This window comes from Callionymus lyra, chromosome 16 (genome assembly GCF_982586985.1).
Source record: "Callionymus lyra chromosome 16, fCalLyr1.hap1.1, whole genome shotgun sequence".
NCBI classification, from domain to species: domain Eukaryota; kingdom Metazoa; phylum Chordata; class Actinopteri; order Syngnathiformes; family Callionymidae; genus Callionymus; species Callionymus lyra.
The window spans coordinates 21,732,834-21,754,501 of NC_141833.1; the positions used below are offsets into that span (position 1 = coordinate 21,732,834).

The following is a 21,668-nucleotide window of genomic DNA, read 5'->3' on the forward strand; positions in this document are numbered from 1 at the left end:
TGAGTTCGAGACAAACCACAAAAATGAAAACATCCACTTTTGTCTATGATTCATTGTCATCTGCACTACAACAAATACATTAAAATACATCTTGCATATATTTATATAAAAGGTCTTTAATTCCACCTCAACAGTCGCATTCGTAGAATCATATACCGTATCTTCCGCACTATAAGGTGCACTTAAAAGCCTTTAAATATCTCAAAAAACGACAGAGCGCCTTATATATGAACATCACCTGGTGGTGACTTGTTTACAAACACTTTCATGACTCTGCGCCGACTGAGCCGGCACGTTGGGGCAGGATTCGTCATTGCGTCATCACGGGTGGGATTTACGACGCACGTCACATCATGGCGGATGGCTATGGAGTGAGATTACTGCCATCGGTTTGAGCGAGTGTGTTAAAAAGATTATTTCAAGAACTCCTTTTCATTTGAAAGTCTCTTGTTCTGCTGCGACTGGAGGCGAGAACAAGAGTTTCCAGCTCTTCCTCTGAGCTCCAGTACTTAAGAGCAGAGAGTTTCTAGTCCTTCACTCATCATGGACAAGAAGCTGCTGCTGCTCCTCCTGTGTCTGCTCGTCACCTCCCAAGCTTCTGCTGATCCTGCAGAAGAACCCGGAGACGTGAAGGTGAGAAGCTTCTGCTGACGTCTGATCTCTTCTTCTGGACTTTCAAAACCCTCTGTTTGAAGGTCAAGAGTCGGAACATGGAGGCTCTGGACGAGAGAGATTCGAAAGAATGTGGTACACTTCCAGGTGGATGTTCTCCTCTAAAACAACGAGTGAGTATCTTCTGATCGACAAACTTCTTCATCTTCTCACCGGAACACTTGGTTTGTCTTCAGTGAGTCGAGCCATCGTGACCCGGAGACGCTCGGTTCTGGACGACGACTGGACAAAGTTCCTAAACTTGTGTTGCTGGATTGAAAAGAAAACACAATAAAAATGTATCGTGTTGTACTTTACTTTCGTACTTGATTTTATTTAAAACATTTATGAATGAAGTTCGCTTGAGAAAATGTGAAACAAGTCAAACGTCTAATTCAAGATGAATAAAGGTTTGATCCGTTTCCAGTAAAGTGCCGACGTCAGCTTCAGAGGAACGATGAGTCAGGAAAACATGTCAAAAAGGAAACCGTTAGTAAATTATTTTCCGTCTCAGATAAAATCACTTCCAGACACACTTTTCGTTTGAGCTCTCGGGTACCGGGCAATTTCCACAAGCGATCGAGTTCAGGTCAGGATTAGACACGAAGTCGCGATCGCTCGGAACAACTCTGACGTCATCGGACGTCATCGATGTCTGATCGACGCCCCTCTCGCTGAAGAGCTTGACGACACATCAGCGCTGCCGTCTGTCCAGACCTCAACGAAAGGTGGTAAGATTTTTTCATTTCCTCTCTTTAATTCGGCTTTTACAACCAAGTTGAACGTGAGTGACAGCTGGTACCCACGTGACCGCTGTTCGCTTCAAAAGATCCCGCTCTGCGCGCCTGTCAGTGACGACGTCATCGGTGCTGAATGTAGGACTTCTGAATGTTCGCTCCATTACTAATAAATCCTTTATTATTCTTTATGATCTTTTCACAAGAGTTAATTTGGATTTTTTATGTCTTTCTGAGACTTGGCAGAGAGAGGAAGAGTTTATTCATCTGAACGAACTCTGTCCAGTAGGGAGCGCTGTCCTGGGGAAGCCTCGCCTCTCTGGTCGTGGGGGAGGTCTTGCTACAGTTTTTAAGGAGAGTTGTTCTTGCAAAGTGATTCAGACACAGGAATTCACTTCTTTTGAGTCTCAGATGATCTTGGTTGGTTCAACAAGACCTTTCTATTGTGTGTCAATCTACCGTCCGCCTGGTCCTGCGGCGATGTTCTTGAAAGACTTTAGTGACTTCTTATCTTCCATTATTCAAATGGAATCTATTCTTATTCTTGGAGACTTCAATCTTCATGTTGATGATGTCACATCTTGCTCTGCTAAAGAACTTTTAACTTTAACAGAAGCCTTTAATTTTGAGCAACATGTTTCTGAACCCACTCATCAAAAAGGCCACATTTTAGACTTGGTTTTTACTCTTGGCCTGGACATCTCTAATGTATCTGTACATGATGTCCATCTGAGTGATCATTCTCTTGTATTGTTTAACCTGGACTTCATCCCTGAACCTAAGCCTTTGAAAGTTAGGTCTCAGAGGCGTGTCATCTCAGCCGATACTGCAGACAGTTTTTCTGCTATGTTTGACCCATCTTTTCTTTTGATGACTGCCCAGACGTGGACAGTTTGATTCACTGTTTCACGGGTCATTTTGTTGAAATACTGGATCAAGTGGCCACTGTTAAATCAAACTTGAAAATTCAGAAAAAAACAATGCCCTTGGATAAATTAAGATCTCCTGAGTCTGAAGAGACTTTGTCGAAAGACTAAGCGTCTCTGGAAGTCCACTAAACTTGAGGTGCACAGACTTCACCTCAGGGATCTGATGTCTTCTTACAATGAGATGGTAGAAACTGCTAGATCTGATTACATCATAAAACTGGTAGCAGCAAATAAGAAAAACCCCAAAGTGTTGTTTGACACGATTAATTCTCTCGTGTCTCCTGCTCCTCAAATCACGCCTGTCTTCTGTGAAGCTGACAGCAATGCATTGTTGAGATTTTTCATTGACAACATTACATTGATCAAAGAGAAAATCTCTCCCCCTTTGTTTGGAACCCCTACTGTCTCTGAGCCCCTCTCCTCCTCTTGGTCTTCCTTCACTGCTGTATATCTGGGTGATATTTCGACAATAGTGAGCAAGATGACACCCTCCTCTTGCTCAGATGACGTCCTTCCTTGTAGGCTTTTTATCAAAGTATTTGATGTAATTGGCCCCTAGGTTACCAATATGGTGAACCTCTCCCTTTCCACAGGGGTTTTTCCCAATTTAAACATGCCATTGTGGAGCCTTTGCTCAAAGAACCAGGATTAGACCCAACTGACCTCAGTAATTTCAGGCCTATTTCTAAGCTCCCTTTCTTGTCCAAGATCTTGGAGAAGGTGGTGTCTGAGCAGCTGTTCCTGTACCAGAGCGACATCCATGAGAAGTTTCAGTCTGGCTTCCGTAAACATCTACGGAGACAGCTTTATTGAAAGTGTCCAGTGACATCAAGGTTTTCGGCTGACTCGGGTAAATTCACTGTTCTGGTTCTCTTGGATCTGTCCTCAGCCTTTGACACAGTTGATCACCATATCCTGCTAAGTAGATTGAGGGATGAAGTGGGACTGTCTGGGTCTGTGTTAGAATGGTTCTCATCTTACCTTTCTGGGGGCATTTTTAGTGTATCTGCCAATCAAATGAGGTCTGAATCGGCAGATCTGTTGTGTGGAGTCCCTCAAGGTTCTGTTCTGGGTCCTTTACTGTTTTTGCTGTACTTGATTCCCCTCGGTAAAATCATTCAGAGATTTCCTGATGTTTCTTATCACATTTTTGCTGATGACATCCAGCTCTACTGCTCTTTTGATCCAACTGAGCCCCAAAGGCTGAACAGCTTAGTCAATTGTTTGCTAGAAATCAAACAATGAGTGAAAACACTTTACAGCTTAATGTGGACAAAACTGAAACTCTGGTGATTGCTCCTGATGATACGATTCCAGGGTTGAGTCAGTACTTGGGTGACTTAGGTCAGTCTGTCAAACTGAGCCTGAGAAACCTGGGTGTTGTATTTGATAAAGACATGTCTCTAGTTCAACACTGAAGAAAACTGACCAGAAACTGTTTCCTTCAACTGAGAAATATCTCTAAACTTAGGAAAATGTTGTCGGAACATGATCTGGAGCTTAAATCCATGCGTTTGTTTCTTCTTGTCTGGACTATTGTAACAGTTTGTTTTCATGTCTTAACAAGAAGGATGTGTCTCGCCTGCAGTTGATTCAGAACTCTGCAGCGAGAATTCTGAGCCGCTCTAGTAGAAGAACTCACATCTCTCCGGTCCTTAAAACTCTTCATTGGCTTCCAGTTTCTTTCAGGATCATTTTAAAATTCTGGTTCTTACTTTCAGATCTATTCATGGTCAGACCTTCCATCAGTGATCTGATCCAGCCTTACACCCCAGCTCGGGCTCTGAGGTCTGTGGATCAGAATGTACTTATGGTTCCACGCACACAGTTCAGGACCAGAGGAGAGAAATCCTTCCAGACTGTTGCTCCTAAGCTTTGGAACGATCTTCTCTCTTTGCTCTTGATGGATCTACTGACTCCTTTAAGAAACATCTTAAGACATTTTTATTTGTTCAGGCTTTTCCTTGATTTTCTGGAACTCCTGTGTTGTTCTCAGTATTATCTTGATCTTTAAAGTATATACTTTATTGAATATTGTTTTGATTGTTTAAGAGCTTTGTGACCCTGGTCTGGAAAAGCGCTATACAAATAAAACTTACTTTTCAACTGTGAAAATACTTATTGATCTTTGTCTCACACCCTCTCAGTGAACTCAGCGCTGCAGCCATTGAACCATTAAGTTTGGATTGTTTGAAATGAGAAACGTGGTCAAAAACAACAACAGAAACACATGTTTTTGTCAGTTCAGTGAAAACATGTGTTTCCTCCTGAACTTCATTCCAAGAGACTCACGAGTTACACAAGAGTCTGGATCTTAAGTGGGTTAAAGATGGTTCTCATCATGGTCTGTTTACAGGAGTGTCTAGAGCCCCCCCCCTTCAGAGACTTCCCAGCTCAGTCGGGAAAACGGGATCATCACAGTGGGATCTTCAGGAGAATGGATGAGCTGTACGACGAGAACTTCACCTTCAACTATGAGGATCACGCTCACCTGTGCGAGAAAGCCGAGGTGCGCCTCTTCTCCGGGGTATTCCTGCCCCTGGTCTACGCTCTGTGTCTGCTGGTGGGTCTGGCCGGGAACGCCCTGGTGGTCTTCGTCTACGCCTGGAGCCGGCGCCTGAGGTCCGTGGCCGACGTGTTGGTGACCCACCTGGCCGCGGCCGACCTGATGCTGCTGCTCACGCTGCCCTTCAGGGCTCTGAGGGTCTGGCGTCTGGGGCGTGGGGTCTGCAAGATGGTGTCGGCGTGTTACACCGTCAACTTCACCGTCTGCATGCTGCTGCTGGCCTGCGTCAGCCTGGACCGGTACCTGGCGCTGGGCGGGGTCGGCGGGGGGGCGGTGTCCAGGACCTTCAGCAGGAGACACTGCTGGAAGATCTGCACGGCGGTCTGGGCGGCGGCCTTCATCCTGGGGGTCCCCGACCTGGTCCTGTCCGACGTCATCCGGGACGCGATCCAGGACGTGGGCGCGTGTCGACCGGTCTACCCGGCGGCGCAGCAGGTGGAGGCTCTTCTGGAGACGGCCGAGGTGCTGCTGGGATTCCTGCTCCCGCTCCTGGTCATGATCTTCTGCTACTGGAAGGTGGGCCGGGCCCTGAGAGGAACCACGAGCGGGGACGAGAGGCGGAGGGCGGTCCGGGTCCTGGTGACGGTGGTCGGGGTGTTCGTGGTCACTCAGCTGCCGTACAACATCCTCAAGTGCTTCTCAGCGCTGGACTCGGTCTACGCTCTGGTGACTCGCTGTGAGACCAGCAAAGACCTGGACCGGGCCTGGCAGGTGACGGAGAGTCTGGCCTTGACTCACTGCTGCCTCAACCCGGTCCTGTACTCGCTGATGAGCGCCCCCTTCAGGCAGCACCTGACCAGAGCGGCCAAGGCTGTAGGAAGGTGGAGACGGAGAAGGACGGAGACTCGTGGAGACGACGAGATGTCGACGGACTCGCAGGAAACAAACGCTTTTTCTCTTTAGTAACAATCTTTGGATTTCAAAATAAAAGCTTCATGCATCGCAGATGATTCTTGCTTTTATTAAACAAACAGGCTTTTTAGTAAGATTTCAAATGTTAAAAATGTAACGGAAATGTTTTTATATTTATATATATATATATATATATATATATATACATACACACACACATGTATATTTTTGTATTATAAAGGAATAAACAAAACTTTATTTATTTTTATAATTCAATTATTAAAAACAAAACCAAAGAAATAACATGGCATAATTAGATTATTCAAAAATGCTTAAAAAGTTAATGTTTAAAACTAAACGAACAACAGTTCCATAAATAACTGGATTTAACTAGATTTCTGTGGAAAGACTGAAAAACATGATTCAGTCGTGACGTCACCAGGAAACTATTTGACCCAGTTTTCCTTCTCGTACACAAACCTTTTAGAAACTTTACTAACGACCTTGACCAAATGTTTAACGAACATGTTCATTTTTATTGATGTGGAAACACAGGAGGCTGAAGTCAGTCCCAGCTACTCGGGGTAAAAGGCAGCTTATTTTTCCAGATCCAAGTCAGAGAACGATAGAAACTTAAATCAGATTGAAAACAGATTTAATTGAGGAAGATTTGATTAAATATCATTTGAGATCCAAGATTTGAGCTCAGAGCCAAAGTAGAGTTTTAACAAATGTTTCATTTTTTGATCTATTTTTACATCTTAACTAGTTTAACTCATTTAAAACTACTTTCCTGACTTGTTCCTCTTTTGATTTCTGTTTTTTAACTTTTTTTCTCTTCTTAAAAACATACTTTTTTTTATAAATATATTTATTTATATTTTATTCAAAAACACATTTTCCAAATTCAACATTTTCTATTTTTTTATCCTTTTAATTCTAATCACAAGTATCTCTGTATTCTTGTACTATTGTCTGGTGGCTTCATTATATCATCCTTTTATACTAACTTTAAATACGAATAAAAAAAAATGTATTTCTGACAAACTGGAATAAGAATATCAAACTGTGTGTAAAATATTGTTTAGAAATGATCAAATTCGAATAACAAACATTTAAAATAACAAATGTTTAAATATTTGAAATGTTAAATTCAACCATTCAAGATTCTGATGACACCGATTTACTTCCATAATTATTAAGAGAACGCATGCAATCTGTGAACGCACCACTGGATGTCGCTGTGACGCGAAAATGATAAAGAACATTTTTAAATGTGATGAAATGTGAAAAAAAAGATCCGCTTAAACTTATTAACTGAAATAACTTGGAAAAAAAGCGTAAACAATAAGAAAAGTGTTTCTTATGCTGGATTAGAATCATGTTTAATTTATTAAGACTTTTTTGAACGCTTTAAGAATAATGCGTTAACAAATAAAATAGGTTAAAAAGATTTAGAAATAATTTGAAATTCTTGTTCTCAATATTCAGTTTTGGAGAATCATTTCTAGGACGGATTAGAGGACTTTACACTTCTATGGCCAGAGTTACAACCAATGGGATCATTTCAAAGAACTTTAGATTAAACAACGATATTGAAGCCCTGCAGCGATCGGGGAACATAGAAGAATTAAAGGCATCAACACCAAAATAATCCTTTATACAGATGATGTGCTGATCTTCCTTAGGAAGCCAGTCATCTCTGAAAGAATGTTGACATAAAAATACATTTATGAACATTAAGGTCGTAGTTTTGATCATAAATAAAGTATTTGTCGGGTTCATTTGAACGATGATCATGAAAAAATAAAGAGAATCTCAATTAAGAAGCATTTAATGCACGATTGCCAAAAGTTAAGACATGTTTATTTGCTGGTTGAAGAGAAGATGATCCACGACAAGTTCACGAGAAGGGAATCCACGCGGTGATCGGAACGCAAGTGCTTTTCACGTTTGTGCCGGAGTTTCCTCGTCGGGAGGTGGAACACGAGCGATCGTTCCTTGAAGGTGAGAACGAGGGAGACGGCGCGAAGAAGGCATTTTGTGTCGACGTCTGTGAGTGACAGCTGTCGCCGAGCGTTCTGATCTAACCTGAGTGACGAGTGCATTCATGGGGGGGTGTGAGGGGGTTTGTCTCGAGGAGACCCGAGTCAGTGAAGTGGATCCTGGATCAGTTTTCACACACAAGACTCCACAAATAGACGTCGATCACAGATCCTCAGTCGCCATGACAACCCAAGTGTCGGATGAAAACCTCAGACGACGACATCCCTCCGTTTATCTTTTCACTCGTTTTTAAAGTCGCTTACGATCGAGCGTTTAATCTTATGTTCCGACAATTTATTATTTTAAAAATCACATCGTTTCTACTGACGTGTTGTGTAGAAGAACATGAAGACTGTGTGTGTGTGTGTGTGTGTGTGTGTGTGTGTGGAGAACGTCAAAGTGTTGTGGAATTACTTCTCGTGACGGGAAGAATCTCCATGGCAACGCCAGCCACGACGTCCCAGTGAACGCAACATTACGACCGTTTTCACTCGATGACCATGAACGAAACTCATTGGTGTCGGTGCAGGGGGTGAAGGAAGGGGGGATGGGAGGGAAGAGGGAGGGTGAAGGAAGGGGGTACAGGAGGGTCTGGAGATCAACCTTTTAATTCAACTAAAACTCAGCAGCTCCACGTCGAAGACCAGCGTGGCGTTCCCGGGGATGAGGGGAGGGTATCCACGGGCGCCGTACGCGTAGTCGGGGGAGCAGATCAAGTTGGCGCGCTGACCCACGCTCATCTGGAGGAGGAGGGTCAGAGGTCATTCACCATAGAACACATGCTGGCGTCCATTTTAGAAATGTTACCAGTTCGACTCTTGAAAGATCCGTTTGAAGACGTTTGTTCTTGCTTTTGTCTTTGAACAACTGGATTAGTATTCTTTTTAAATTGAAGTAAAAACACTTGTCACACTAATCTGACGCAAAGTAGTAGAAAATACTGTATGCCATGTAGCTTTTCTTTAAAATACATCTTAAAATTTCCATGTAAAGCTTCAGTAACAAAACGCTCATTGATCCGCTTCTCGTCAGAAAACATTACAAATACTGATCAAATTGATCAGTCACCAAGTTTTTGTAGAAAGTGTTTCTCGAAATATGAACTACAAATAATGAAGTGCATTAACACACAACCTGGAGCAACATGTAATATCCAGTATCTGTCAGTGTTTCTTTTTTTTAATTAGTTCAAACATCAGCTTTAAAAGCTGCTGAATCTTTTCCATTTCACTGTTTTGTTGTCACTTTGTCACTCAGGAAATGACGAATGTTGCCAACTAGTGGCCGGAGGTTTAATTGCGGCACACAAATGAATAAACACCATCAATATTTAAGTGTTAATTGTCAAATAAAACAGATTATTTTCTTTTATACACACTGTTGAAGTAGAAACCATAAAATAGAATGTTATTTAAAAGGTAAATATCGATACAGTATTGTGTATGAAAATGTCACGATACATCAGTACATCGATATTTTCTTACACCCCTGATAGAAAGTGTTTATTTGCACTAAAAATATTTCTCATTCTGTAAGAAAAGATCTTTAAGAAGCTTTATATGAGTCAATATTTGGTTCAGTCAACGTTTGTTACAGTAAATACACGAGAACGACGGATGTAAAAAAATATCTTCCACATTTACTGCCTTTTAATGAGTTATTATCCATTAGTCCTTAAAGTACTTCACTCATCCGTGAATCAATTAAGTAAGAGATCAAATGATCATCATGAAAAGGCAGTAAAATGGAGGATTGAAGATCTTTTCTTCACATTTCAAACACCCACGGGTCTGGTTTTGTAGTGACGTGTGGGCGGACACACACTCATGCCAGGAAGAGACACACACACAGGTGTTCCCAACATCTACACACACACACAGGTGTTCCCAACATCTACACACACACACAGGTGTTCCCAACATCTACACACACACACAGGTGTTCCCAACATCTACACACACAGGTGTTCCCAACATCTACACACCTGAGCGACTCCTTCATCCCAGCCTTTGATCACTTGACCTTTTCCGAGCTTGAACTGGAAAGGCTTCCCTCGGTCCCTGGAGGAGTCGAACTTCTTGCCATTCGTCAACGTGCCTGAAGAAAAACACATAAACGTTAGCATGAACATGTAGCTGTTGATGCAGCTCTGTTAGCATGAACATGTAGCTGTTGATGTAGCTCTGTTAGCATGAACATGTAGCTGTTGATGTAGCTCTGTTAGCATGAACATGTAGCTGTTGATGCAGCTCTGTTAGCATGAACATGTAGCTGTTGATGCAGCTCTGTTAGCATGAACATGTAGCTGTTGATGCAGGTATGTTAGCATGAACATGTAGCTGTTGATGCAGCTCTGTTAGCATGAACATGTAGCTGTTGATGCAGCTCTGTTAGCATGAACATGTAGCTGTTGATGCAGCTCTGTTAGCATGAACATGTAGCTGTTGATGCAGCTCTGTTAGCATGAACATGTAGCTGTTGATGCAGCTCTGTAAGCATGAACATGTAGCTGTTGATGTAGCTCTGTTAGCATAAACATGTAGCTGTTGGTGTAGATATGTTAGCATGAACATGTAGCTGTTGATGCAGCTCTGTTAGCATGAACATGTAGCCGTTGATGCAGCTCTGTTAGCATGAACATGTAGCTGTTGATGCAGGTATGTTAGCATGAACATGTAGCTGTTGATGCAGCTCTGTTAGCATGAACATGTAGCTGTTGATGCAGCTCTGTTAGCATGAACATGTAGCTGTTGATGCAGCTCTGTTAGCATGAACATGTAGCTGTTGATGCAGGTATGTTAGCATGAACATGTAGCTGTTGATGCAGCTCTGTTAGCATGAACATGTAGCTGTTGATGCAGCTCTGTTAGCATGAACATGTAGCTGTTGATGCAGCTCTGTAAGCATGAACATGTAGCTGTTGATGTAGCTCTGTTAGCATAAACATGTAGCTGTTGGTGTAGATATGTTAGCATGAACATGTAGCTGTTGATGCAGCTCTGTTAGCATGGACATGTAGCTGTTGATGCAGCTCTGTTAGCATGAACATGTAGCTGTTGATGCAGCTCTGTTAGCATGAACATGTAGCCGTTGATGCAGCTCTGCAAGCATGAACATGTAGCTGTTGATGTAGCTCTGTTAGCATGAACATGTAGCTGTTGATGCAGCTCTGTTAGCATGAACATGTAGCTGTTGATGTAGCTCTGTTAGCATGAACATGTAGCCGTTGATGCAGCTCTGTTAGCATGAACATGTAGCCGTTGATGCAGCTCTGCAAGCATGAACATGTAGCTGTTGATGCAGCTCTGTAAGCATGAACATGTAGCTGTTGATGTAGCTCTGTTAGCATAAACATGTAGCTGTTGGTGTAGATATGTTAGCATGAACATGTAGCTGTTGATGTAGCTCTGTTAGCATGAACATGTAGCCGTTGATGCAGCTCTGTTAGCATGAACATGTAGCCGTTGATGCAGCTCTGTTAGCATGAACATGTAGCCGTTGATGCAGCTCTGTTAGCATGAACATGTAGCTGTTGATGCAGCTCTGTTAGCATGAACATGTAGCTGTTGCTGTATTTATGTTAGCATAAACATGTAGCATCAATCATTGATGAGGCTGCAGCAGCAGCTAGCTTACATAACGTGTGTGGGTGGAACACTAGCTCGCTCAAACTCGCTCGATGGAAACAGCGAAATTCATCTTAATTTATTCGACGGTGCAAATTGTTGCGATAATAAAAATTACACCATCGCGGTTTTATTCGTATTTTTTAACGTCACGTGAGCGAAAATAATGAAGCTAAATTGCTAAGCTAACCAAGCCGACTTCAAGATTCCTCCACACTGCGCATGCGCTCGGAACAGACGTCAAGTTAATGTCGCTTCGGTTCCATTTTCGCATCTTTATCAACTTTTCAACCATTTTCACGAGTTTAAACCTCGGCGAGGTCTTACCGACGTAGTGCACGGAGACCGTCTGGCCTGATTGAGGGAAATTATTTCCTAAAAAAAACAGGGAAAAATGAAGTTTAATCGCAGACAAAGACGAGATAATAATAATAATAATAAGAGATAAACGTCGAACCGTCTCCTGGAGTCACTGTTTCCACTTGAACTCCCATCGTCGCTGAAGTGTCTCGTTCACCGGGCGCGCTGGGCTCGAGGAAAATGAGGAGGGAGCTGCGGAGAGCAGCGGCCAGATGCTTTCTTATTGGCCGGGCGGTGCCGTCAATCATCAAGGCGACCAATCAGGAGGCGCGCTGCGTCGACACGTCACTTGACGCAGAGCCCTCGCCCCTGGTGTGTGTGAGCGTCGAGGAGCACGTGAGCTTCTTTTGTTCCTCCAGCGGCTCCGTTATTCAGCCGAGCTGTCACTCAAGAGTCAGAACATCTTCATTGAAGGTTTTATGATCCGAATCATCTTGGTTTATTCAACGATATTCGAGTCTAATACTTTATTTTTTAACGATTATTCTACAGCCATGAAACCGAAAGTATCACAGAACCATGCAGTTCTGAACTTGATCAAATATTTGAGACACGTTTGTACACGAATGTCTCTCTTTCAGCTCAAGACGCACATGATTGACAGAACATGTTTGATCGCATCTAAAGACGCACATGATTGACAGGGAAGCAATCCAGAGCGACGCCTAGAGGTGTGAGAAGGAATTGATACATTGATGGATCGTTTTTTATGTTTTTCTTATCTTTTATGGTTTGTACTCTCATAAAATGCGGATAAAATAAAAATAATTACATTTTAACATATACAATTATCATGCAAATACTCGGCGTTAGTTAATTGTGTTGCAATTAAACTTCAGGCCTCTAGATGGCAGCAGTCATTATGTCCTTCACAGCTAGAGGAAGAATAAAAAAAACCCGGCCATTACTGAGGACGAGAGGATACAGTGAGTCCAGCAGCTTTTAGAGCTGATGTTTGGACATATTTTGGTTTTGAAAACAAATGAACGCAGTTAAGACTGAGGACGAGAGGATACAGCTTTTAAAGCTGATGTTTGGACATATTTTGGTTTTGAAAACAGATGAAAGCAGTTACGACTGAGGACGAGAGGATACAGTGAGTCCAGCAGCTTTTAAAGCTGATATTTGGACATATTTTGGTTTTGAAAACAAATGAACGCAGTTACGACTGAGGACGAGAGGATACAGTGAGTCCAGCAGCTTTTAAAGCTGATATTTGGACATATTTTGGTTTTGAAAACAAATGAAATCAGTTACGATTTCGTCAAGAGTCATGTGGTCTGTAAATACAACACCACCAGAGTCAAGTACTGGACAATACTACACATATATATTTGTTACTACACTATCACAATATATCACAACGCACAATACAGATGACCTTGTATCGTATCACCAGCTTCTTAACAATACACTCGCACTCTGTTCAAACTGCTTTAAACTCACATTATGATGTTTTTAAACTCAACAGTTACTTTAAATACATCATTTATTAGCATTTTTAAATCATGACACCGGAACAGCAGGTGGCAGTAGAGTTCAACAACTCATTTGCACAACACACACACAGCAGGACTAGACGCAACCTTCATATGTACAGACATTTTATCAAGTGCATGTAGAAGAAAAAGGTTTGATGGACGATGCTTGAGTGAACTTGTGACGCGTCAGGCGCTGGACGACATGTGAGACGTCGGATCGTACAAGGTGTTGAAGAAGGACAATCCAACGTCACTCTGAGTTTCCTGCCGCACAAATACATGAAGATATATTTAAATCTCTCGCTTCATGAACGTCTCGCACTCACATCCCCGAGGTCGCCCTGGGATCCGGACCCTCTCCCACCGTTGACTCTCCTGTCGACACGAGCACACCTTTATTCAGCGTCACCTCGGGTCTGGAGGACGGACCGGCAGGAACTTACCTGGACAGGTGCTTCGCGCAGACGAACACAAAAGTCACCATGATGACGACGCACGCCAGAGTAGCCAAGCCGATGATCAGCCCGGAGGAGTCTGAGGAGAAGATAGGTTAGAACTTCATGATCCCTCAGCAGGTCTTCAGGAAATTGTTTTTTTTTCCAATTAGCCACAGCAAATACAGCAATTTTTCATTAAAAAATAAAAGAAAAAGAACAAGAACAAAGAGAAATAAGATAATAATAATAATAAGATTGAGGGAATGAAAAAAAGAACAAAGGTTAATCACATCCATAACGGATGCAGAAAAGCACAAATACCACTAAATATTGACAGTAATACTCAATAAAGTGATATTTATCGTTTGTTTACGATGACAAAAGGAGACCTTCTTCTGGCGGCTCCACGGTCTCCGTGAAGCAGGATCCAGGAAGGATGGCGACGTCATCAAGAGCCATGTTTCCTCCCGTTTCCTTCCCTCTCTGGTAAACAAAGACAACCTGGACGAACGGAAGAAGCGTCGACCGCGAGGGTCCAGTTAGATACGAGAACAAAACTTCACATACACACATATACATATATATATATTTTTGTATATATATAAAATGAAGTTTTTTTTTTTTTTAAGTTTAAAAAAATACTCAATGAAATAAAAGTTTTAAATTATTTTTTAACGTGTACTCTTTTCAATTGAATATACAAACCTTGGCATGAAAGTGTCACCAGACGATGACTCGACAGAACAGAGCGTCCATGTCGTCACATGATCGGCTGAAAAGTATCTTTGTTCTCTAGTTATTGTCTGGTGACACTTTAATAGAAACATTATGATTTTAAAAGACTATGAATTCATATTGAAATAAAATCAATATTTTTTATTTCTTTAATTCAATTATTAAAAACAAAAATGCTATATAGAAATGGCGTATTTGATTATTAAAAAAGGCCTAAAACTAAACGAACAGTTCCATAAATAACTGGATTTAACTAGATTTCTGTGGAAAGACTGAAAAACATGATTCAGTCGTGACGTCACCAGGAAACTATTTAACCCAGTTTTCCTTCTCGTACACAAACCTTTTAGAAACAAGTTACTGACGACCTTGACCAAATGTTTAATGAACATGTTCATTTTTATTGATGTGGAAACACAGGAGGCTGAAGTCAGTCCCAGCTATTCGGGGTAAATTTAAGAATCAGATTGAAAACAGATTTAATTGAGGAAGATTTGATTCAATATTTGAGCTCAGAGCCAAAGTAGAGTTTTAACAAATGTTTCATTCTTTGATTTATTTTTTACATCTTAACTAGCTTAACTTATTCAAAACTACTTTCCTGACTTGTTCCTCTTTTGATTTGATCTGTTGTTTTTTAACTTTTTTTCTCTACTTAAAAACATACTTTTTTTTTATAAATATATTTATTTATATTTTATTCAAAAACACATTTTCCAAATTCAACATTTTCTATTTTTTTATCCTTTTCATTCTTATCGCAAGTATCTCTGTATTCTCGTACTATTGTCTGGTGGCTTCATTATATCATCCTTTTATACTAACTGTAAATAGGAATAAAAAAAAAATGTATTTCTGACAAACTGGAATAAAAATATCAAACTGTGTAAAATATTGTTTAGAAATGATCAAATTCGAATAACAAACATTTAAAATAACAAATGTTTAAATATTTGAAATGTTAAATTCAACCATTCAAGATTCTGATGACACCGATTTACTTCCATAATTATTAAGAGAACGCATGCAATCTGTGAACGCACCACTGGATGTCGCTGTGACGCGAGAATGATAAAGAACATTTTAAATGTGATGAAATGTGAAAAAAAGAGATCTGCTTAAACTTATTAACTGAAATAACTTGAAAAAAAAGCGTAAACAATAAGAAAAGTGTTTCTTATCCTGGATTAGAAAGGTTTAGAATCATGTTTAATTTATTAAGACTTTTTTGAACGCTTTAAGAATAATGCGTTAACAAATAAAATAGGTTAAAAAGATTTAGAAATAATTTGAAATTCTTGTTCTCAACATTCAGTTTTGGAGAATCATTTCTAGGACGGATTAGAGGACTTTACACTTCTATGGCCAGAGTTACAACCAATGGGATCATTTCAAAGAACTTTAGATTAAACAACGATATTGAAGCCCTGCAGCGATCAGGGAACATAGAAGAATTAAAGGCATCAACACCAAAATAATCCTTTATACAGATGATGTGCTGATCTTCCTTAGGAAGCCAGTCATCTCTGAAAGAATGTTGACATAAAAATACATTTATGAACATTAAGGTCGTAGTTTTGATCATAAATAAAGTATTTGTCGGGTTCATTTGAACGATGATCATGAAAAAATAAAGAGAATCTCAATTAAGAAGCATTTAATGCACGATTGCCAAAAGTTAAGACATGTTTATTTGCTGGTTGAAGAGAAGATGATCCACGACAAGTTCACGAGAAGGGAATCCACGCGGTGATCGGAACGCAAGTGCTTTTCACGTTTGTGCCGGAGTTTCCTCGTCGGGAGGTGGAACACGAGCGATCGTTCCTTGAAGGTGAGAACGAGGGCGACGGCGCGAAGAAGGCATTTTGTGTCGACGTCTGTGAGTGACAGCTGTCGCCGAGCGTTCTGATCTAACCTGAATGACGAGTGCATTCATGGGGGGGTGTGAGGGGGTTTGTCTCGAGGAGACCCGAGTCAGTGAAGTGGATCCTGGATCAGTTTTCACACACAAGACTCTACAAATAGCCGTCGATCACAGATCCTCAGTCGCCATGACAACCCAAGTCTCGGATGAAAACCTCAGACGACGACATCCCTCCATTTATCTTTTCACTCATTTTTAAAGTCGCTTACGATCGAGCGTTTAATCTCATGTTCCGACAATTATTTAAAAATCTTATCGTTTCTACTGACGTGTTGTGTAGAAGAACACGATGAAGACGGTGTGTGTAGAGAACGTCAAAGTGTCGTGGAATTACTTCTCGTGACGGGAAGAATCTCCATGGCAACGCCAGCCACGACGTCCCAGTGAACGCAACATTACGACCGTTTTCACTCGATGACCATGAACGAAACTCATTGGTGTCAGTGCAGGGGGTGAAGGAAGGGGGGATTGGGGGGAAGAGGGCGGGTGAAGGAAGGGGTACAGGAGGGTCTGGAGATCAACCTTTTAATTCAACGAAAACTCAGCAGCTCCACGTCGAAGACCAGCGTGGCGTTCCCGGGGATGAGGGGAGGGTGTCCATGGGCGCCGTACGCGTAGTCGGGGGAGCAGATCAAGTTGGCGCGCTGACCCACGCTCATCTGGAGGAGGAGGGTCAGAGGTTACTCACCATAGAACACATGCTGGCGTCCATTTTAGAAGTTCGACTCTTGAAAGATCCGTTTGAAGACATTCGTTCTTGATTTTGTCTTTGAACAACTGGATTAGTATTCTTTTTAAATTGAAGTAAAAACACTTGTTTACAGTTTAAATTAATATGATGCAAAGTAGAAGAAAATATGCCATGTAGCTTTTCTTTAAAAATACATCTTAAAATTAAATTATTCACCATCAAATTAAGAAATCTTATTTTAGAACATTTTTATTTGCCGTCATGTTGAATCATATCTTCTTTCTTTAGACAAACCTGTACAAGTCCATCTAAAGTGTGGCCCCTGAGGGGATTCAACTAGCAACCCCCGCACTAATGACTTGAACTGGCACTAATAATCCAAAGAGTCATAAAGCAACAATTAATTGGCTTGAAAATATAGTTTTTCTGGATCACGTGGCATCGAAACAGTGGAACTGCAGTGACGCACAAAGCATTTAACGGTGTTCCCATCATCTACACACACACACAGGTGTTCCCATCATCTACACACACACACAGGTGTTCCCATCATCTACACACACAGGTGTTCCCAACATCTACACACACAGGTGTTCCCAACATCTACACACACAGGTGTTCCCAACATCTACACACACAGGTGTTCCCAACATCTACACACCTGAGCGACTCCTTCATCCCAGCCTCTGATCACTTGACCTTTTCCGAGCTTGAACTCGAAAGGCCTCCCTCGGTCCCTGGAGGAGTCGAACTTCTTGCCATTCGTCAACGTGCCTGAAGAAAAACACATAAACGTTAGCATGAACATGTAGCTGTTGATGCAGCTCTGTTAGCATGAACATGTAGCTGTTGATGCAGCTCTGTTAGCATGAACATGTAGCTGTTGATGCAGTTCTGTTAGCATGAACATGTAGCTGTTGATGCAGCTCTGTTAGCATGAACATGTAGCTGTTGATGCAGTTCTGTTAGCATGAACATGTAGCTGTTGAATTAGCATAAACATGTAGCTGTTGATGCAGCTCTGTTAGCATGAACATGTAGCTGTTGATGCAGCTCTGTTAGCAAGAACATGTAGCTGTTGAATTAGCATAAACATGTAGCTGTTGATGCAGCTCTGTTAGCATGAACATGTAGCTGTTTAATTAGCATAAACATGTAGCTGTTGATGCAGCTCTGTTAGCATGAACATGTAGCTGTTGATGCAGTTCTGTTAGCATGAACATGTAGCTGTTGAATTAGCATAAACATGTAGCTGTTGATGCAGCTCTGTTAGCATGAACATGTAGCTGTTGATGCAGCTCTGTTAGCAAGAACATGTAGCTGTTGAATTAGCATGAACATGTAGCTGTTGAATTAGCATGAACATGTAGCTGTTGATGTAGCTCTGTTAGCATGAACATGTAGCTGTTGATGCAGCTCTGTTAGCATGAACATGTAGCTGTTGAATTAGCATAAACATGTGGCTGTTGATGCAGCTCTTTTAGCATGAACATGTAGCTGTTTATGCAGTTCTGTTAGCATGAACATGTAGCTGTTGATGTAGCTCTGTTAGCATGAACATGTAGCTGTTGATGCAGTTCTGTTAGCATGAACATGTAGCTGTTGATGCAGTTCTGTTAGCATGAACATGTAGCTGTTGATGCAGTTCTGTTAGCATGAACATGTAGCTGTTGATGCAGCTCTGTTAGCATGAACATGTAGCTGTTGATGCAGCTCTGTTAGCATGAACATGTAGCTGTTGATGTAGCTCTGTTAGCATGAACATGTAGCTGTTGATGCAGCTCTGTTAGCATGAACATGTAGCTGTTGATGCAGCTCTGTTAGCATGAACATGTAGCATCAATCATTGATGAGGCTGCAGCAGCAGCTAGCTTACATAACGTGTGTGGGTGGAACACTACCTCGCTCGATGGAAACAGCGAAATGCATCTTAATTTATTCGACGGTGCAAATTGTTGCGATAATAAAAATTACACCATCGCGGTTTTATTCGTTTTTTTAACGTCACGTGAGCGAAAATAATGAAGCTAAATTGCTAAGCTAACCAAGCCGACTTCAAGATTCCTCCACACTGCGCATGCGCTCGGAACAGACTTCAAGTTAATGTCGCTTCGGTTCCATTTTCGCATCTTTATCAACTTTTCAACCATTTTCACGAGTTTAAACCTCGGCGAAGTCTTACCGACGTAGTGCACGGAGACCGTCTGGCCTGATTGAGGGAAACTCTTTCCTAAAAAAACAGGGAAAAATGAAGTTTAATCGCAGACAAGGACGAGATAATAATAATAATAAGAGATAAACGTCGAACCGTCTCCTGGAGTCACTGTTTCCACTTGAACTCCCATCGTCGCTGAAGTGTCTCGTTCACCGGGCGCGCTGGGCTCGAGGAAACTGAGGAGGGAGCTCAGCAGAGCAGCGGCCAGATGCTTTCTTATCGGCCGGGCGGTGCCGTCAATCATCAAGGCGACCAATCGGGAGGCGCGCTGCGTCGACACATTAACACATACTTGTACCCTCTTACTTTGTTTATCATGTCTGTGAAGTCAATGATTATCTCTTCATCATTTATTAATTTATTTATTTATTCTTACATTTTTCAGAGTCAATTCTTTTCCCTGCTTTATATTTTGTTTAATGTTTCTAGTTGCCTTAGAACGTTAGAAACATATTTCCATTTCTTATTTAACTTTTCAATTGATCAATTCAATTTTTCACTTTTCAAATTGTGTCTGGTATCATTGGCTGCTATTGATGTAGATAAAAGTATTCTTTTTTAATTTATTAAAAAAATACATAAATACCCTATGAGTTTTACCTTATTATATATAAATATTTATATTTATTTTCTGAAAATATGATTTAATCATAAAGAGATGTTTTCTGTTCTTTGAAATTTGGTTTTCTCAGAATTTTTGAGTTTTACCTTACTCTGGATAATTACACAACCCAACAGAAAAACCTGTTTTATTTTCTCAGAATGTTTGAGTTTTACCTCGCCACTCCCCGGCAAAATACTTCTTCCGTCACACAATATTCCAAACCACTCTTATTACACACCTCGTAAAATATTCAACCACCAAAACACAGTTCTTCCACCACCCTTATATTTTTAACTCTAATTTTACTGACCTTGACGTTTAAAATAAAATAAAATAAAATAAAATAAAATAAAATAAAATAAAATAAAAACAAAAAATAAAATAAACACACAAGATGAAAAACACACTACGGATTAGCATCAGGATATTTAAAGTAGAGAGTTAAATATCCTGACACCAGTTGGGATGAAGGACCTTCTATAACGCTCCGTCCTACACTGGGGGTGCCTGAGCCACTGAAGGAGCTGCTCCTCCACGGTCAGGTGCCGTGGGTGAAGATGTTACATACATAAAACATCTTAAAACACAACAATCAAATATGTATAAAATAAAAAGTAGCAGACAAGGGTAGAGCATCAAATGGAATAAGCAGTTTTAAACAGATGTGTTTTGAGTTGAGATTTGAAATGGGGGAATGAGTCAATGTTTCTGAGTTGGGGTGGTAGGGAGTTCCAGAGACGGGGAGCAGAGCGGCTGAATGCTCTGCTCCCCGTGGTGGTGAGACGGGCGGTGGGGACAGACAGGTGTATGGAGGACGAGGATCTAAGAGAGCGAGGGGGAGTGGGAACATGGAGGAGATCAGACAGATATGGGGGGGTGAGGTTATGGATGGCTTTGAAAGTGAACAGGAGGACTTTAAACTGGATGCGGAACTGAACCGGGAGCCAGTGGAGCTGGTGAAGGACAGCAGTGATGTGGTGAATGGAGGGGGTTCGGGTTAGGATGCGGGCAGCTGAATTCTGGACCAATTGAAGTTTATGGAGGTATTTGTGAGGGAGGCCGAAAAGGAGAGAGTTGCAATAATCCAGACGGGAAGTGACGAGACTGTGGACAAGGATGGCGGCAGTGTGGGGGATTAGGGAGAGGCGGAGGCGGTCGATGATACGTAGGTGGAAATAAGCAGACCGAGTGACGTTATTGATGTGGGATTGAAAGGATAGTGTGCTGTCAAGGATGACGCCCAGACTCTTAACCTTAGGGGAGGGTGAAACAGGAGTTATCAATAGAAAGAGAAAAGCTGTTGGTTTTGGATAAAGTGGATTTCGTACCAATGAGGAGGATCTCGGTTTTGCTATTGTTGAGTTTAAGGAAGTTTTGGGTGATGCAGGTTTTCATCTCAGAGATGCAATCGGTAAGGGAGGTGGGTGGGAGAGTGGACGAAGGTTTGCTGGAGAGGTAGAGCTGGGTGTCATCCGCATAACAGTGGAAATTAACATTGAATTTGCGGAAGATATTTCCGAGGGGAAGGAGGTAGATGATAAAGAGTAGGGGCCCCAGGACAGAGCCCTGGGGCACACCTGAAGTGACAGAGGAAGGGATGGATTTAAGGGACTTTAACTGAATGAACTGGGTGCGGCCAGAGAGGTAGGATGTGAACCATTTGAACGGAGTATGTGTGATGCCAATGGAAGACAGTCTATTGAGGAGGGTGGTGTGACAGATGGTGTCAAAGGCTGCACTCAGGTCAAGGAGGATGAGGATGGAGAGGAGACCAGAATCAGCTGCCATGAGGAGATCATTTGTAATTTTAATGA

The 21,668-nt window shown here is 41.6% G+C and overlaps 3 protein-coding genes and 1 long non-coding RNA gene across 8 annotated transcripts; 2 read left to right on the plus strand and 2 right to left on the minus strand.

The window, feature by feature from the left end:
- The first annotated feature begins 544 nt into the window (after nt 1–544).
- LOC148064160 (uncharacterized) lies at nt 545–968 on the plus strand. Its single transcript, XR_015713585.1, has 3 exons — nt 545–633; nt 696–785; nt 849–968. It is a non-coding gene; the product is annotated as an uncharacterized LOC148064160 (long non-coding RNA).
- Nucleotides 969–1,240: 272 nt separating this feature from the next.
- On the plus strand, nt 1,241–5,816 carry LOC148064161 (atypical chemokine receptor 4-like). 3 transcript variants are annotated; one of them, XM_087811181.1, is made up of 2 exons: nt 1,241–1,382; nt 4,674–5,816. In XM_087811181.1, exon 2 carries the CDS (start codon nt 4,755–4,757, stop codon nt 5,784–5,786), a length of 1,032 nt encoding a protein of 343 aa, XP_087667307.1. In that variant the 5' UTR covers nt 1,241–1,382; nt 4,674–4,754; the 3' UTR covers nt 5,787–5,816. The 3 variants fall into 3 exon arrangements, with proteins under 3 accessions (XP_087667307.1, XP_087667308.1, XP_087667306.1); XM_087811182.1 differs by having other exon boundaries at nt 1,241–1,379; XM_087811180.1 differs by lacking the exon at nt 1,241–1,382 and having other exon boundaries at nt 4,487–5,816.
- Nucleotides 5,817–7,584: 1,768 nt separating this feature from the next.
- Nucleotides 7,585–11,958, minus strand: LOC148064162 (peptidyl-prolyl cis-trans isomerase FKBP1A-like). Its single transcript, XM_087810523.1, has 4 exons — nt 11,865–11,958; nt 11,735–11,782; nt 9,766–9,878; nt 7,585–8,521 (listed from the first exon to the last, which is right to left on the minus strand). Exons 1-4 carry the CDS (start codon nt 11,899–11,901, stop codon nt 8,393–8,395), a joined length of 327 nt encoding a protein of 108 aa, XP_087666649.1. The 5' UTR covers nt 11,902–11,958; the 3' UTR covers nt 7,585–8,392.
- Nucleotides 11,959–13,273: 1,315 nt separating this feature from the next.
- On the minus strand, nt 13,274–19,470 carry LOC148064163 (peptidyl-prolyl cis-trans isomerase FKBP1A-like). 3 transcript variants are annotated; one of them, XR_015713518.1, is made up of 8 exons: nt 19,344–19,470; nt 19,218–19,265; nt 17,697–17,809; nt 16,867–17,003; nt 14,075–14,186; nt 13,692–13,782; nt 13,575–13,623; nt 13,274–13,512 (listed from the first exon to the last, which is right to left on the minus strand). XR_015713518.1 is itself a non-coding variant. In XM_087810525.1 (5 exons), the coding sequence occupies exons 1-4, from the start codon at nt 19,378–19,380 to the stop codon at nt 16,875–16,877; spliced, it is 327 nt and encodes a 108-aa protein (XP_087666651.1). In that variant the 5' UTR covers nt 19,381–19,470; the 3' UTR covers nt 13,636–14,186; nt 16,867–16,874. The 3 variants fall into 3 exon arrangements, 2 of the variants coding, with proteins under 2 accessions (XP_087666651.1, XP_087666650.1); XM_087810525.1 differs by lacking the exons at nt 13,274–13,512; nt 13,575–13,623 and having other exon boundaries at nt 13,636–14,186; XM_087810524.1 differs by lacking the exons at nt 13,274–13,512; nt 13,575–13,623; nt 13,692–13,782; nt 14,075–14,186 and having other exon boundaries at nt 16,653–17,003.
- Nucleotides 19,471–21,668: the final 2,198 nt, after the last annotated feature.